General features: G+C 37.3%; 2 protein-coding genes across 2 annotated transcripts; both read right to left on the bottom strand.

Annotated features, from left to right (window-relative positions):
• Positions 1 to 6,166: 6,166 nt before the first annotated feature.
• Positions 6,167 to 7,114, bottom strand: LOC131793483 (melanocyte-stimulating hormone receptor-like). Its single transcript, XM_059110895.2, has one exon. The coding sequence runs from the start codon at positions 7,112 to 7,114 to the stop codon at positions 6,167 to 6,169; it is 948 nt and encodes a 315-aa protein (XP_058966878.2).
• A 4,096-nt stretch (positions 7,115 to 11,210) lies between these two features.
• LOC131793472 (histamine H2 receptor-like) lies at positions 11,211 to 12,149 on the bottom strand. The gene has a single exon (XM_059110886.2). The coding sequence runs from the start codon at positions 12,147 to 12,149 to the stop codon at positions 11,211 to 11,213; it is 939 nt and encodes a 312-aa protein (XP_058966869.2).
• Between the last annotated feature and the right edge of the window lie 4,586 nt (positions 12,150 to 16,735).

Raw genomic sequence — 16,735 nt, forward strand, 5'->3', positions numbered from 1 at the left:
TCGATTCCTTACCCAGATAATACGGTGAATTAGTAATTCACGGGAATCTTGGGACACCATGAATTGTTATCAACACGGGCAAACTGAGAGAAAAAGTCCAGTTTCAAAATTAATGCAGGTTACAAATGCGAAGTTATTCTAATAAAAAATTGAATTTTTTGTTCTCTACGTGTCGCACCTGTGTTGACTCAGGAACGAAACGGCGACAGGTGTCAGATGTTACGTCGTTAGCCCATCTCTATCTTAACTTTTTAATTCAACTGTTTCATTCACTATATTTACTTAATTCTTTCATGGCCGCAAATTTAGCAGGATTATATTTTTGTGGTCACGAAAAATGTAAGGGTCGTATTAAGAAGCTCGAAGTCCTATTTTTTCAAGTATCTAATTAATAGTGAGGTAAGCTTCTAGTTTCTAGGAAGGAAGACGATTAGGTGACCGATTCTGAGAACACTTTCGCGACGTAGAAAGAAATGACAAAGATGCATCCAAGCCAGTTGCTAGACACTTAAATCTCCCCAATCATTCTAAGCAGCACATGGCAGTTTGCGGCCTTTCCTTACATATAGGCAGTTCGAAAAGTAGTAAAACTTTAGAACAGAAATTTGTCTTTAAAATCGGCACCCTTAATCCCAACGGTATCAACGAGCAACCTTCATTCAATTTATTCTTGTTTTCTCGTCACCATATTCCCACCAATACTGTAGCTCCATATTTTGTATACAAACCCATAGACACCCCATAATTGCTCCAGTCGCTTTCACGCTAATGCTCAAAGCGTCAGCTTTTAAACTCCTTACGGAGGTTAATTAAGTTATCAACTCACTTAATAATCCTGAATTACCCTAAGTTATTTTTTCTTGTTCTTGTTTCAAGCATGCTGTCATGTATACAGCAAGTGACTGGATTCTTTTTGTTGCTGTTTTTCTCGCGATTAACGATTTACCTTTAATAATATTCGAATATTAAGGCTACGTTCACTCGGCACCGGACGAATTTTCGACCGGCCGAAAATTTGGACCAGATATTCCGTTCACGTGGAACCGCGCGAAAGTTTCGTTCTGTTCAGGTGGAACTAATAATCGGATAAAGTTTGAGACATGCGTCAGTGGTTTTACCACCTACTCATGCGCAGAACGCTTCTAATTCAGTGTTTTCGCTGCCTCGACGTCTTCGATTTACAGATAAATGAGAGACATTTTTAACTTGATTTTCTGACATTATCAAGACACCGACACAACGTCGCCTATCTGCATGGTAAGCTCGGAATGTCCTATTACCGAGCACCGCAATAGATGTACCAACAAGTTCCCTTTTCGCATAAAGTTGTAAACATGTCATTTGGGAGTTACTACATCACGGGTGACGAGCCGGGAAAGAAAAATAGTTCGAAATGTGGGTGGTCAGCGGTGAAACAACTTTAATACTTCATATAGAGACAGATACAATCGTGTTGTAAAGCCGAAATGTTACCAAGTTATACTTTGCTACTTAAAAAGTTAAGAAATTTTCCAAAAGCTTTGAATGTAACAATATTTTATTTTCTGCTATATTAACCGACAGAGGCATCGGTGACATCGAGAAACGCATCAAGAAGAATGATATTTACGTTTTGTAACTTGTTGTGGGACGAAAAAAAAAAGTATCTTAATTGACTTCCGGTTGTTCAAGGTGTAAATCACAGTTGGCTTGCTTTTCACTCGAATTTTGCAATCTCCACTGTTTTTTTTTCCGGAAAAATGAAAAGGTAAACAACTTTCCAAAAACGTATTTCTCGATTTATTTATTTTTCGAGTCTGTAATACGTTTGTACCCACCCACTGTTTATTAAAGCAGTAAAAGATATATGCACAGTCAACACTTTTGAAAAATTGCTTAACTTTTTACTTAATTAGCGCAGCATATTTATTGTTCACAGAGAAATATGTTTTTCGTCTTGTCAAGAGCGTGGGACAAAGAGAAAATTCTGAGTCCCCATGAGGAATCGAACCTCAGACCTACGGATTCCGCGCCTCGATGCACTACCACTGAGCTACAGAGAGGTCTAATGCGAAGTTCACATGCCACTCGTCCTGCATTCTGTTAGGATCAGCAATGTCTATAGCGTCATGTTTGTAAATAGAATAAGAGAAATGGTAAGTTTTGAAATCAGTAAAGAAATAGAGAAAGATTTTCTCTTCGTCCCACAAGACGAAAAACATCCTTCTATATTTCTTCACCGAGCTCAAAACTTACCATCTCTCATATTCTATATACTGTTATCATTTTAGGATAAATAACAAAATTATTAACTGGAGCAGCAAATGCTTTGTTTCTACATGCGGCATGAAAGCTATTTCACCGCTGACCACTCGTATTTCTGACATTTTTTCTTCCCCTGTTCGTCGACTGTCATGTGGTAACTCCCATTTTATTTTACTTAGATACCACGTATCCATGCAGCCACGCCTTCACAGTACAAAAATTTCTATGTTTGAGATGTTCACACCGTGGTGGTCAAATCATTGACTGCACCGGCTAAAAATTCGTCCTCAATTTTGGTGTGCAAAATTTTGAACGCTTGGGCGTCCAAATTTTTGTAAGTTTGGCGTGGTTCCATGTGAACGAAACGTCTAAACGCACGAATTCCCCACCGGTCGAAAATTTGTCCGGTGCCGTGTGAACGTAGCCTAAAAAGAATGAAGTCGTCTGCTAATTACAATTGAAAATAATTGACTGACTATTAACTCTCTCAATTCTTCTTGAGGTAGATAGTCCTGCGAAGCACGCGGTCAGCGGAGTCCTTCAAGTCGGGCCAAGCAACACTACAAAGCACATCTACAGAAGCAAAACAAAATAAAGTTTATAAATTTAAAAGTGGATATGATAAAAAAGACGAAATGGAAACAAATGATACAACAAATACAGGGCACCTAAGGGGGAGAAAAAGGGGTAACTAAGGGGATAAAAGTCAACTTTTATCTCCCAACTGGAGACCACTGGTTACAAAATGATTTGCCTTGTGCTTGCTGGTCTGTGTGGAAATAAAACATCAAATCGCGTTGTGTACTAGTTTACATTTACTGTATGTGATAGTCAATGTTCTTTCCTCCTTGCTTTTTGTAATTTCTTTGTCTTTTAATTTTAAATCCTTGGTGAAGCCATGTCAAGAGGTATAAGAACAATAAGATTTGACTCGGAGTAGCTTGAATATATCACCGTCTCTGGAAGGATTCTTAACTTAACAGAAGCCAGCGGAATATTTACAACTTGCAATTTTTTCTTTGGAGGACATCTCGAAATGTTGTCAGCAGAGTCTCTCTAAAAGAATTGTGGATAAAACCGACGTTTGTTAAGTATTAGCTGTTACTAAATTGAGTGGAAAACAGGAAATAAAGCATTAGGCTAGAGAAAATCCAGCAAATTCATTAAGAAATTTATCTACTTTTCTCATGTCTAATTCCAAGCTAGTCAACCGAAATGCCATTTACTGGTTAGAATAGGAAGGATATGAATGAAATGACATTGCTGATTCCTTTAGGGCACGTGTCACACATGAAGCTAGTTATGGCCTTGTTTCCTTGGAGTCTCTGTTATTCAGTGGTAAGGGCAAAGAATTCCTAGCTTTAGGCTCAATTTCTTACAAGGAATCAGAATTTTTCTTTGTTCCACACTCGCGACAAGAAGAAAATTGAAAAAACCTTTGTCTATGTAACCTTTCTCTTTGTCTGCAAGTTAATCTACGTGGAGTATGTCACACTTTTGAGCTTAATTCTTTATTTAGAAAACAACCATTTAACAGAAAATGCTTCAATCTTCAATCCGACTCTAATAAGAGTGTAAGTTACAACCCCTCTTTTCTCAGGAAAGAACAGACTATATTGGGAGATTTATTCACTGTCTGAATGTAGTTAATGTAGTGAACTACTATCGAGAACGACTCCACACCGTTTTCCTATCTTTGAAGCAACCTCGCCTAGACCAGCCAATACTGCAAAGATTCCTGAGCGCTCTTTGCACATTCCGAAAATAAAAAGGTGCTACTTTTAGCTGCCACTGGTTTCCAAAAAAAAAAAGAAAACATCGAGTGGTAGAAAACTCCCACAAGTCAATTGAAAAACTCTTTCTTAAAAAGCCGCCACGTAAACAGCAGGTGAACGATTTTTATTTTAATTTTTTTTTTTTTTGCACTAAATTATTTTGCAATTTGATGGAAATGAATTGCAATTTGAAATTACCTAGCCTGGAACAAGGTAATTTGGTAAAATTACCTAGCCTGGAACAAGGTAATTTGGTATTATCATCTTAGTTAATAACGTAAATTGAAAACGAGAAAACAAGAATAAATCAGTTGAATGAAAAGCGCTCGTTGATGCTGTGGGTATTAAGAGTGCTAATTTAAAAGATAAATTTTTGCTTTAGGGTTTTTCGGCTTTCGAACTGCCTAGATGCCTTTGGAACTGCTTTCGAACTGCCTAGATGCAAGGAAAGGCTGCAATGAGATTTTAGTCTAACGTTATAGTTTGGATGTGTCCTTGTCATTTCTTCTACGTCGCGGTGTTCACAGAATTGGTCACCTTGTCGTCTTCCTGTCTCGGCAATGTATAACTTTTTGCGATAAGTGCAAGTTATGCAGCAAATGATATTGGCGGAGGTGCCCGTGAAGTGATCAGTGATCTTAATGGATCTCTTGGGCCCCGACATTTTCCCTACGTTATGAATGAAAGGACAAGCTTTGCATCGTGAGCGAGCGCATTTAAAAGTTCCAGGTTGTTATTTGTTCAAAATGAACTTCTAACGAAAAAATTGCCTATGTTTTTGTCGCGTTTGAACGAAATTAGTGGAGGTTGTGAAAAGATAGTCAAAGTCGCAAACGCTTTTCTGAGAGCGAAGCTCGAAGAAAACTGTGAGCCTTTACGAACAGATAATGGCCATAGACTAACATAAGAGCATATTTTCGCACCATTGCAGGTTATTTTGTTTATTATCCTTCAAATATTTTGCAACGCGCGGTAAAATATCTTACGAAGAGCTTACCGTTCACTGCATGGGATGTTTACTTTTCAATGTTCTCTAGAACAATTTTATGAACAAACATATTTCTTCTTCTGGAACAACCAAAACACGTTCTCTCATCTTGAATAAAATTGAATAAAACGAAGACTTTCATCCCACTGAACGTATAAGTTTGAGAAAGAGGGAATAACACTTTTTGTCTTTTGGTATATTCTCGGATATTCCCTAGTTTTAACCGGGGATATTCGGTCACCTGATGTATTTAGACCAATCGGGTGCAAGCAAAAATATTTGATGGATTAAAAGTAAATAGTTGACTAAGTTTTTCAGAGAGGCTTTTTTTTATTATTATTATTAATTTCATGCTCCCCCTCTCCAAAATATTTTTCTGTTCTATTTTCAAGGTAAATATAACATTTCTAACATAACACTCCACGAAGTTTCCTGCAAACAAATTGTGCAATTTCAGGTTTTACAAAATGACGTTGCTATATCAACTGCATAATTTCATAATTTTGTATAAAAGTTAACTTGGAATATGGTCATCAAAAGATTAAAGCTTCGATAGGTTTGTAGAACAGCCTTTCATAAGTAACTGGGCCAGATTTAGCAGAAAACAGATGAAACCAAAGCAAAATGTCTTGAGGAGCATCTATGGTACATCTGATGCCTTTTTGAGAAAAAATCCACTTCAAATATGTAAAGCAAAATCAGCGGTAAACTTTTATTTAAAGAAACAAGAATTCTCCAAGAACATTCTCAATTCAACCATCAGAGGATATAATTACGAAAAAACCATCTACTTAAAATGTTTTTCGACGTTCATTTATATAATGTTTGTCAAAAACCTCCAGCTTTTCAAACGAGTAAATAAATGTAATTAAACCTGAAAAAGAGAAAGAGCGCTGGAAATATTACATGACCAAACCCAGGTTTATTTCATACACTTTTTGCCTTCATAATTTCTTTTATTAGGTTTTCATCCTTCATTCTTTGTAAGTTTGTGAAGATATGTTTTAAGTAGAGAATTCTATTTTTATTTTCATTATGCAAATTTCATATCTAGGTAAGGGGGAGAACAATTTTCAAGAGACAAACAGTAATGGCCGTGCTTTTGATAATTTCATACATCAGCTTTTCAGGATTGATACATGTGAAAGTCAGAGGAGTGTTAATTCAATTCCCAGCACAATGCTTGGTTAATTGTCTGCTTCACTGCTTGTCTCATCTCACTGATTCTCCAGCAGTAAAGGACGGGGTTTAAAGCCGAGTTAAAATAAACTAAAACAAGTGCCACTCCCCAGGTGACGATTAAATTCGATGAGTATGTATTACTAGATGCAATAACAATTCCCGATACACCTATTGGTACGTAACAACTCACTAATGCTAACTGCACCCATAGTGCACTATACACTGCCCTTTTGTATCGCGCCATGTTTAGTGCATTTGGTTGATTGTGCTGTTGTTGTATAAAACCTTGTACTTGAGCCTGGTGATGACTGAGAACGCAGAATATCTTTGTGTACGAGGCCACTGAGATTATTAGGCAAGATGGTATAATTATACGGCTGTACCACATATCTATTCGGTAGTCTAAAATATAGCATAAACAAGCGACGACAAACAGTACCCAAAAGGTTGCTACCATGCAGTAAGTGCGCTTTAAAGTCACAATTTGTCGGTATCTTAGCCCCGACAACAGGGCGAGAAGTCTGTCCACGCTTATGGCCGCCGTTGTCAACAAAGACACTAAACATAATTTATAGGTTGTTATGTAAGTTGCCATGTATGCGAGTCGACAAAGATACCACTCTTCGTGAACCAAGGACATCCAATAACTGGCAGCGAAAGGCTGGCTAGCAATACTAACTAACAGATCAGTTGCTGCCAAACAACGATACAAGACTTTGGACGGCGGATGAAGGGAAGATACTTTGTGAAGGGCAACAAGGATGAGAAAGTTACCAAAAAGTGCCACGAGCGAGAGGAGAATGTGAACTGCCGTGAAATAAATTGATTGTTGTTGCAATCCACCTGCCAATGATGGCGAGCAAATTAGGTCTTCAAATGTTTTTGTTTGCCTTTCAAATACTGTTAAATTTGTGGTCGACATCATCAGTATCTACTTTTCTTTGGATGTAACATAGATATTTCGCTTCCACGTCAACTTCACATACACTGTGCCTTAAATCTCATCTTGTAATAATGCATATATATACTCAAGCATTTAAACGGTATCATTTACCCTATTTGAAATGCACAAACGATCTCAAGAGTCTTTTGTGCCATAGAACAAATTAAAATTTCCCCATAGGTCGGCATGTGTAATTTGTATTAAGTATGTACATCAGTTGTTCAGCGAAAATAAAAATTTACGACAACTTATTCTGCCGTTATACCCTGAAAGGTCTCTGGATAGATCCAAGGATGGAAATGTTGTTCAAAAGATCATAAATAATTCATATATTCCTCCCACGGGAGACACTTTGTGTGCAAATTATCTCTTGTTTTGAGGTGGAATTTTGCTACTGAACAATGCTGTTTGTCTTAGTTACCTGTTTATCAAATTTGTAAACCACATATTGGATATGGCATCGTATAACAGAGACAAATTTATACCCCCTGTAACAATTGTTTCAAAATATGTGATGGAAAAAAATCAGTGTATGACTAAGTAAAACGTTCACTGAAAACTATTGACAGATTATGAAGTGCTTATGTCAACGCTGTGATCTCGGCGCTTGTTAGAATTATGATGAAATACATGCGGAAAGCTGAAAAACAAAAAGGTTGCAGGTCGCAAGACTTCGTTTGAATAAATCTATCGTCACCAGTACCATGTTATTTAAGCCAAGGTTTTGTTTTGTTTTGTTTTTTCGAACTACCACAGTAGCGTTTATTCTACCATACGGTTTTGCTACGGAATAAAATATTTAATTATTTCATAAGTGTAAAGCATAAAGCTACAAATATTGTTTGCTTTATAAACTATTAAGGTAAGTCAATCTTTTTTGTTGAGTCATTATTTGATTGCAAAACATTACCGTGGTAAAAATTAAAGTTGTTATTTATACGACAGGTGATTGCATTTATTTTGTCTAACTCTCGATTCCTTTTTCGTAATAAGTGGCTCCACAACTGACTCGAAGAAGATATCTGTAGTAGTGACTTGTATTCTGCATCACAGCTTCATTATTATTATCATTTTTTTTTTGACAGCTTATCGAGTGAAAACATAGCCTGTTCGAGGAGTTCATGTTGTAAAACGAAGTGCACAGTAAACGGCACGATAGTCACGGCACGATAGTCACGGCAGAGCGGAAAAAAAGTGAGGCTTGGGTCGAGTCGAGTAGAGAACGGCGTTCACCCGACGCGACCCAACCCGATCCGACCCAACCTCATTCTCCCTCGTTTTTTCACTTTATCGCTGCTATCGTGCAGTGTACCATTTGCTCCGTTTTACTAAAATGAACGCCTAGAAAAGGTTAGTGATAACAACAGCAACTAAATATGAGTTCTGCTTAATAGCCTGGGACATCCTTCATCATTTGATCACATTCTGTTTAAAGATCAGGTTCAGCTTGGCTTGCCTGGCTTAGCTCATGACTCCGCAAGACAAAGTAAATTTATTTAAGTTTCATTTTGTCTATGAGATATACCTTTATTCATGGCAATGTTAATTTCCTCATATTATTTACTGATCTAAAATTCGCAAACATGGCATGCCTGGCTTAGCTCATGACTCAGCAAGACAAAGTAAATAAAGAAACATTTTAAATTTTTTTCTGTATTATTTTAAAACATAAATCTACGATATCTAGAAATTTGAACTTTTAAACATCACCCACCAAATTTATTTTGATTATCGTTTTATCGATGAGATATATATTTATTTATTGCAGCTTCCTCGAATCATTTACTCATCGAAAATTCGCATACAACCTGTTATTCATTCCGTAATATTCGTTACAGTTCTGAGGACGGAAGGGAAGCGTTAAAGGAAACCACATAAAAGAGGTTAAAGCGCAGTAGTTTTTAAAACAAAGTCCTATTCCTTCCATTATACTTATTCTTTTTTCAGAACTTTAAAGACATGAATAATTTTTTGACCATCAGATGGAATTCAAGCGCGGAAAGGGTCCTTGCGGTGGTGAGCTGTTATACAAATCTTTTAATTAGTGGTAGGTGTTCAAAAGCGCGTGTTAGCAGTTTTTTTGCTCAATTGTCATTAAAATGAGAGAATATTTTCTCATAAGACCAGCTGTGTATATAAGGCTTATGACAGAGTCACGACATGTTCTTGAATATTCGAATTTGGTGATAAAAGAGCTTTCAAAATTACTTGCTCAAAAAAATCTATGGATAACCTTCTGAGGACTACAATTTTGCACTCGATAGACATTTTTAATTCATGCACATAACAGAGATATTTTCTCTAGTTCAGTACCGTGCACAAAATTTACCATCTATTTTCTACATGTATAATATCAAAAAGACTGGATGATATAGTGAAATCAAATACCAAGTTAGAGCGTAGTAGTTTTTAAAACAACGTCCTATTCCTATTATTTTTGTTTTCAGAACTTTACTGATATAAATAATTTTTTGACCATCAAATGGAATTCAAGCGCGGAAATGATCCTTGCAGTGGTGAGCTGTCATACAAATCTTTTAATTAGGAGGAGCGGTAGGTACTCAAGAGCGCGTGTTAACAGCTTTTGTACTCGATTGTCATAAAAACGAGAGAATGTTTTCTCATAAGACCAGCTATGTGTACACGGCCTGTGGTGGAGTCACGAAATCTTCTTGAATATTCGAATTTGGTAATAAAGGTGCTTTCAAAATTACTTGCTCAAAGAAATTTATGGATAACCCTTTGAGGGCTACAATTTTGTACTCGGTAAACAGTCTTAGCTGATGCAGATAACAGACTGATAAACAGCTAGTCTTATCAACCATGTTAGAGTCTTGGCTCTATTTCTTATTATAAGTTTCCTCTATCATAATTTGCAAACTTGCTCTCCGGCAAACGATTGGTCTCAAACGATAAATCTATATGTGAAAATAGTGATAATCAACTCATTTTCTAAGAATTGACTTCAAAATATTTAAACAGATGAAAACAAAGTCGACATATTTTTGTTATAAGCAGATCGAGCCCGTGGCTCCTGTTACAATCCATAAACACTTAACTGTGTCTCCGAGCCAAAGTGACACATCTCATTCAGTTTTGACAAAACAGCAAAATCGTTAGCGCATTCTGCTTGAAAAGAATAGTCTCCACTGCTTCATGATAAGTGTGTGCATTCGGCATGTGATATTCCTGTGATATATTTTATTACTAAACTAATGTTTTACCTTTTAGTTGTTCTTAAGATAACTTGAATATAAAAGTGAGAAGTGACTCTTTATGGTTTTCCCCACTCTTCTTTATTAAATGGTATATCCTCTTCTCTCTTGTAACAAACATGATTGTTAAATAGCTTTGGAAGAAACATGTAAACGTCGAAATGGGTCGAAACCTATGCAAGGCAAATTGTTTGTCTGATTGTCTGCTTTACTGCTTGTCTCATATCTCTGATCTTCCAATGGTAAAGAAACGGGTTTAAAGTGGAGTTGAGAAAAACTAAAACATTCGCCATTATGGCGAATGATTATTATGATTATGATAAATTAGATAATCGGTTTAAACTCAAAGATATTCACAATTTGCGCTGTTAAGTTTGGTACATAACAAACAGATAAGGCTAACTGTAACCAAAGTGCACTGCATATAATTTATGCAAACTTAGGACGCCGTGAATTATCTTAGTTTCGTTGTAAACAGTATGGCTAATTCCCAGTTATAACAAAATTAAGCGGCCGGCTATTTTCAAAGCTCGTTATCACTAAACCATATTTCTGAGCAAAAGTGGCATATCTGATCAAAATTTGATCGCAAAGAAAAATCCTGAGCGTATTCTAAATCCAAAATAACTGTTAGCCTTCCCCTCTTCACTACAAATTCGGAAATTGGAGACGTAATATTGTTTTGTTAAACTATACTTTCTCACTTTTTAGTTGTTCGTTAGATAACTCGAATACAATTTACTACTTATTTCATATTTTTCCTTACCCTTTTTCATTACCTTCCCCTCTCTCCTAACGTCTAGAATTCTTTCAAAAAATCTACATGAGAAAATTTACATGCCAACGTTAAAATAGGTCTACTCCTATGTATAGCAGATTGCTTGTCTGATTGTCTGCTTTACTGCTTGTCTTACTTCACTTATCTTCCAGCAGTAAAGAAACGGGTTTAAAGTAGAGTTAAAGAACACTAAGACATTTGCCATTCCCCTGATTACGACGAAATTCGATAATCCCTTTAAACTCAATGATATCACAATATCCACTGTTATGTTTGGTACATAACAGACAACTAATACTAATTGCACCCACAGTGCACTGTACACTGCCTTTCTGTATCGCGCCATAATCAGTGCATTTGGTTGGCTCGGCTGTTGTTGAGCATAATCTTGTATTTGAGCCTGATGATGACTGAGAGCGCGAAAAATCTTTGTGTACGAGGCGATTGAGATAACTAGGCATAACGGTGCACCTGTAACACTGAGCCAAAAAGTTATACGGTAATTTAGATGAAAGAACAAGCCAGAGAGTAGAGATACAATCCAACAGATAGCTAAAATGATGTATGTGCGCCTCAAAGTGACAATCTCTTTGTATCTCAGTCCCAACAACATGGCGAGAAGTCGGTCCACGCTTATGGTCGTCAGCGTCAACATGGAAACTGTACATAACACATAGCCTGTTACGCCGGTTGCGTAAAATGAGAATCGGCAAAGACTCCAGTGTTTGTGAACCACGGACATCCAATAGGCAGCATAGGTAGGTTGGGTAACAAGACCAACCAAAAGATCAGTTGTTGCCAGACAACGATACAAGAGTTTGGATGGCGGATGGAGGGAAGATTCCTTATGAAGGGCAACAAGGATAAGAGAATTCCCAAGAGTTGCCGTGATGGAGAGGAGAATGTTGACTGCTGAGAGTGAGGTGGACTGTTGTTTAAACTCACCTAACCAAACTGGGGAACATAGCGATTTGTCAAACGTTTGAGTATGTGTTCCTCTTCCCGTTATATTTGTTGTCGCCATCATCTTCTTGTCGTTATCCTTATAATTAGTTACAACGAGGGATATTTCGTCTTAACAGCATCCTCCAAATCAAGATCAATTAAACCTTAGTTTTTGAATAACAATCGCGCCGAGTAAAATTTATCACTGGCATCTGACTATGTAAAATGACCGAAAGCCGTGAGGTTTATCACACGAGAGAGAAAAAAAGCCAATTTTTTCTGCGCGATTTGAATTAAAAGTAAGAGGGAGGAAAACTATAGTTGTGATAGGTAAATTTTACAATAAAACAACAAAAACCTCTTCACTTAAATAAACCACCACCACCAATCGAAAGTCGACAGATAATCGGTCGACAGTCGACCGATTGTTTGCCGATACTGTTACCAACGTATTGGCCAGCGTGTTGTTTGGATCGGATTCGTTTCCTTGGGACACCATGAATTGTTATCAACAAGGGAAAACCGAGAGAAAAAGTCCAGTTTCAAAATTAATGCAGGTTACAAATGCAAAGTTATTCTAAAAATATTTGAATTTCTGTTTTCTACGTGTCGCACCTGCTTTGACTTAGGAACGAAACGGCGACAGGTGTCAGATGTTACGTCGTTAGCCCATCTCTATTTTAACTTTTCAATTCATCATATTTACTTACTTCTTTCATGGCCGCAAATTTAGCAGGATTATTTTTTTGTGGTCACGAAAAAATGTAAGGGTTATCTTAAGAAGCTCGAGGTCCCATTTTTTTCAAGTATCTAATTAATAGTGAGGTAAGCTTCTAGTTTCTTGGAAGGGAGACGATTAGGTGACCGATTCCGAGAACACTTTCGCGACGTAGAAAGAAATGACAAGGACGCATCCAAACCAGTTGCTAGACACTTAAATCTCCCTAATCATTCTAAGCAGCATATGGCAGTTTGCGGTCTTTCCTTACATAGAGGCAGTTCGAAAAGTGGCAAAACTTTAGAACAAAAATTTGTCTTTAAAATCGGCACCCCTAATCCCTACGGTATCAACCAACAACCTTCATTCAATTTATTCTTGTTTTCTCGTCACCACATTCCCACCAATAGCGTAGCTCCATATTTTGTATAGAAACCTATACACACCCCATAATTGCTCCAGTCGCTCTCGCGCTAACACAGGACGAAATCATATGTTTCCTTATTTCTGAGACGTGGCGGAAACATGCAACTCCATGTTTCCGTTATGTTTACGTCTTACGTCTACGTAAACGTTGTATACGCAGTAACGGAAACGCGAGAAAACGTCACGAAAGCGGTAACGGAAACACAGGTTATCCGTCGTGTTTCCGGAACGGTTTAACATGTTTCTGCCACGTTTCCGTTTACGGATTCTTGCAATTTCGTCCTGTGTAACGCTCAAAGCGTCTGCTTTTAAACTCTTTATGGAGGTTAATTAAGTTATCAACTCACTTAATACTCCTGAATTACCCGAAGTTATTTTTTTCTTGTTCTTGTTTCAAGCACGCTGTCATGTATTCGTCAAGTGACTGGATTCTTGTTGTTGCAATTTTTCTCGCGATTTACGATTTACCTTTAGTAATATTCGAATATTAAGGCTACGTTAACTCGGCACCGGACGAATTTTCGACCGGCCGAAAATTTCGACCAGATATTCTGTTCAAGTGGAACTGTGCGAAAGTTTCGTTCTGTTCAGATGGAACCAATAACCGGATAAAGTTTGTGACATTCGTCAGTGGTTTTACCGTCTACTCATGCGCAGAGGGTTTCTTAATCCAATGTTTTCGCTGCTTGGACTTCTTCGATTTTCAGATAGATGAGCGACGTTTTTTAACTTGATTTTCGGACATCATCAAGACACCTACATAACATCGCCTATCTGCATGGTAAGCTCGGAACGTCCTAGACGTTTTCGAAATAATATTATGCAATAAAGCTGTAAATATTACCGAGCACCGCAGTAATTATAGCAACGCGTTCCATTTTCGCATAAAATTGTTATCATGTCATTTGGTAAATAGAATAAGAGACATGGCAAGTTTTGAAATCAGTAAAGAAATAGAGAAAGATTTTCTCTTTGTCCCACGCTAATGACAAGACGAAAAACATCCTTCTCTATTTCCTCACCGAGCTCAAAACTTACCATCTCTCTTATTGTATATACTGTTATCATTTTAAGATATAACACGATTATTAAAGGGAGCAGCAAATGATTTGTTTCTACATGCGGCATGAAAGCTAATTCACCGCTGACCACTCGTATTTCTGACATTTTTTCGCTTTTTTTTTTGCTTTTTCGTCCTCAATTTTGGTGTGCAAAATTTTGAATGCTTGGGCGTCCGAATTTTCGTACGTTTGGCGTTGTTCCATGTGAACGAAACGTCTAAACGCACGAATCTCTCACAGTCGAAAATTTGTCCGGTGCCCTGTGAACGTAGCCTAAAAATAATGAAGTTGTCTGCTAATTACCGTTGAATATAATTGACTGATTATTAACTCTTTCAATTCTTATTGAGGTACATAGTCCTGAGCTGCGAAGCACGCGGTCAGCGGAGTCCTTCAAGTCGGGCCAAGCAACATTACACAGCACATCTACAGAGGCAAACAAAATAAAGTTTATAAATTGAAAAGTGGTTATGATAAAAAAGACGAAGTGGAAACAAATGATACAACAAATACAGGGCAACTGAGAGGGAGAAAAAGGGGTAACCAAAGGAATAAAAGTCAACTTTTATCTCCCCACTGGAGACCACTGGTTACAAAATGATTTGCCTTGTGCTTGCTGATCTCTGTGGAAATAAAAAATCAAATCGAGTTGTGTGCTAGTTTACATTTGCTGTATGTGATAGTCAATGTTCTTTCCTCCCTGCTTTTTGTAATTTGTTTGTCTTTTGATTTTAAATGCTTGGTGAAGCCATGTCAAGAGGTATAAAAAAAATAAGATTTGACTCCGAACAGCTTGAATATATCATCGTCCCTGGAAGGATTCTTAATTTAACCGAAGCCAGCGGGATATTTACAAATTGCAATTTTTTCTTTCGAGGATTGCTCGAAATGTTGTCAGAAGAGTCTCTCTTAATGAATTGTGGATAAAACCGAAGTTTTTTTAGTATTGGCTTTTACTTAATTGCATGGAAAACAGGAAATAAGGCAGTAAGGTATAGAAAACCCAGAGAAACCATTAAAAAATTGATCTACTTTTCTCGTGTTTAATTTCAAGCTCGTCAACTGAAATGCCATTTACTGGTTAAAATAGGAAGGATCCTTTCGCATACGAGGCAACTTACATTACAACCTATGCATTATGTTTGGTGTCTTTGGATTCCTTTAGGGCACGTGTCACACATGAAGCTAGTTATGGCCTTGTTTCCTTGGAGTCTCTGTTGTTCAGTGGTAAGGGCAAGTAATTCCTAGTCTAAGGCTCAATTTCTTGCAAGGACTCAGAATTTTCTTTGTCCCACGCTCGCGACAAGAAGAAAATTGAAAAAACCTTTGTCTATGTAACCTTTCTCTTTGTCTGCAAGTTGATCTACATAGAGTATGTCAAACACTTTTGAGCTTAACTCTTTATTTAGAAAACAACCATCTAACGGAAAATGCTTCGATCTTCAATCCGCCTCTAATTAGAGTGTAAGTTACAACCCCTCTTTTCTCAGGAAAGAAAAGACTATATTGGGAGACTTTTTCACCGTCTGAATGTAGTTAATGCAGTGAACGGCTACCGAGTGCTCTTCCCAAGGCACATTCTGAAAATAAAAGGTGCTTTTTTTACTTCCAAAAAACTCCCACATGTCAATTGAAAAACTCTTTCTTAAAAAGCTGCCACGTAAACGGCAGGTGAACGATCTTTATTTATTTATTTTTTTTGCACTAAATTATTTTGCAATTTTGATGATAATGAATTGCAATTTGAAATTACCTAGCCTGGAACAAGGTAATTTGGTATTAGCATATTAGTTAATAACGTAAATTGTCCACTGTAAAGAGTTTCAAAGTTGACGTTTCGAGCGTTAGTGCCTTGTCAGAGCGAATGGAGGAATTGTGGGTTGTGTGTGTCTTTATATGCAAAATATAGAGCTGCGCCTTGGGGGGAACATGAAAACGAGAAAACAAGAATGAATCAGTTGAATGAAAGCGCTCGTTGATGCTGTGGGTATTAAGAGTGCCGATTTAAAAGATAAATTTTTGTTCTAAAGTTTTTTCGGCTTTCGAACTGCGTAGATGCCTTTGGAACTGCTTTCGAACTGCCTAGATGCAAGGAAAGGTTGCAATGAGATTTTAGTCTAACGTCATGGTTTGGATGCGTCCTTGTCATTTCTTCCATGTCGCGGTGTTCACGGAATTGGTCACCTTGTCGCCTTCCTGTCTCGGCAATAAATAACTTTTGGCGATAAATACAACTTATGCTGCAAATGACATTGGTGGAGGTGCACGTGAAGTGATCAGCGATCTTAATGGATCTCTTGGGCCCCGACATTTTCTCTACGTTATGAATGAAAGGATAATTTTGAATCGTGAGCGAGCGCATTTAAAAGTTCCAGGTTGTTATTAGTTTAAAATGAACTTCTAACGAAAAAAATTACCTATGTTTTTGTCGCGTTTGAATGAAATTAGTGGAGGTTGTGA

The sequence above is a fragment of the Pocillopora verrucosa genome, chromosome 12 (assembly GCF_036669915.1).
Source record: "Pocillopora verrucosa isolate sample1 chromosome 12, ASM3666991v2, whole genome shotgun sequence".
Classification (NCBI taxonomy): domain Eukaryota; kingdom Metazoa; phylum Cnidaria; class Anthozoa; order Scleractinia; family Pocilloporidae; genus Pocillopora; species Pocillopora verrucosa.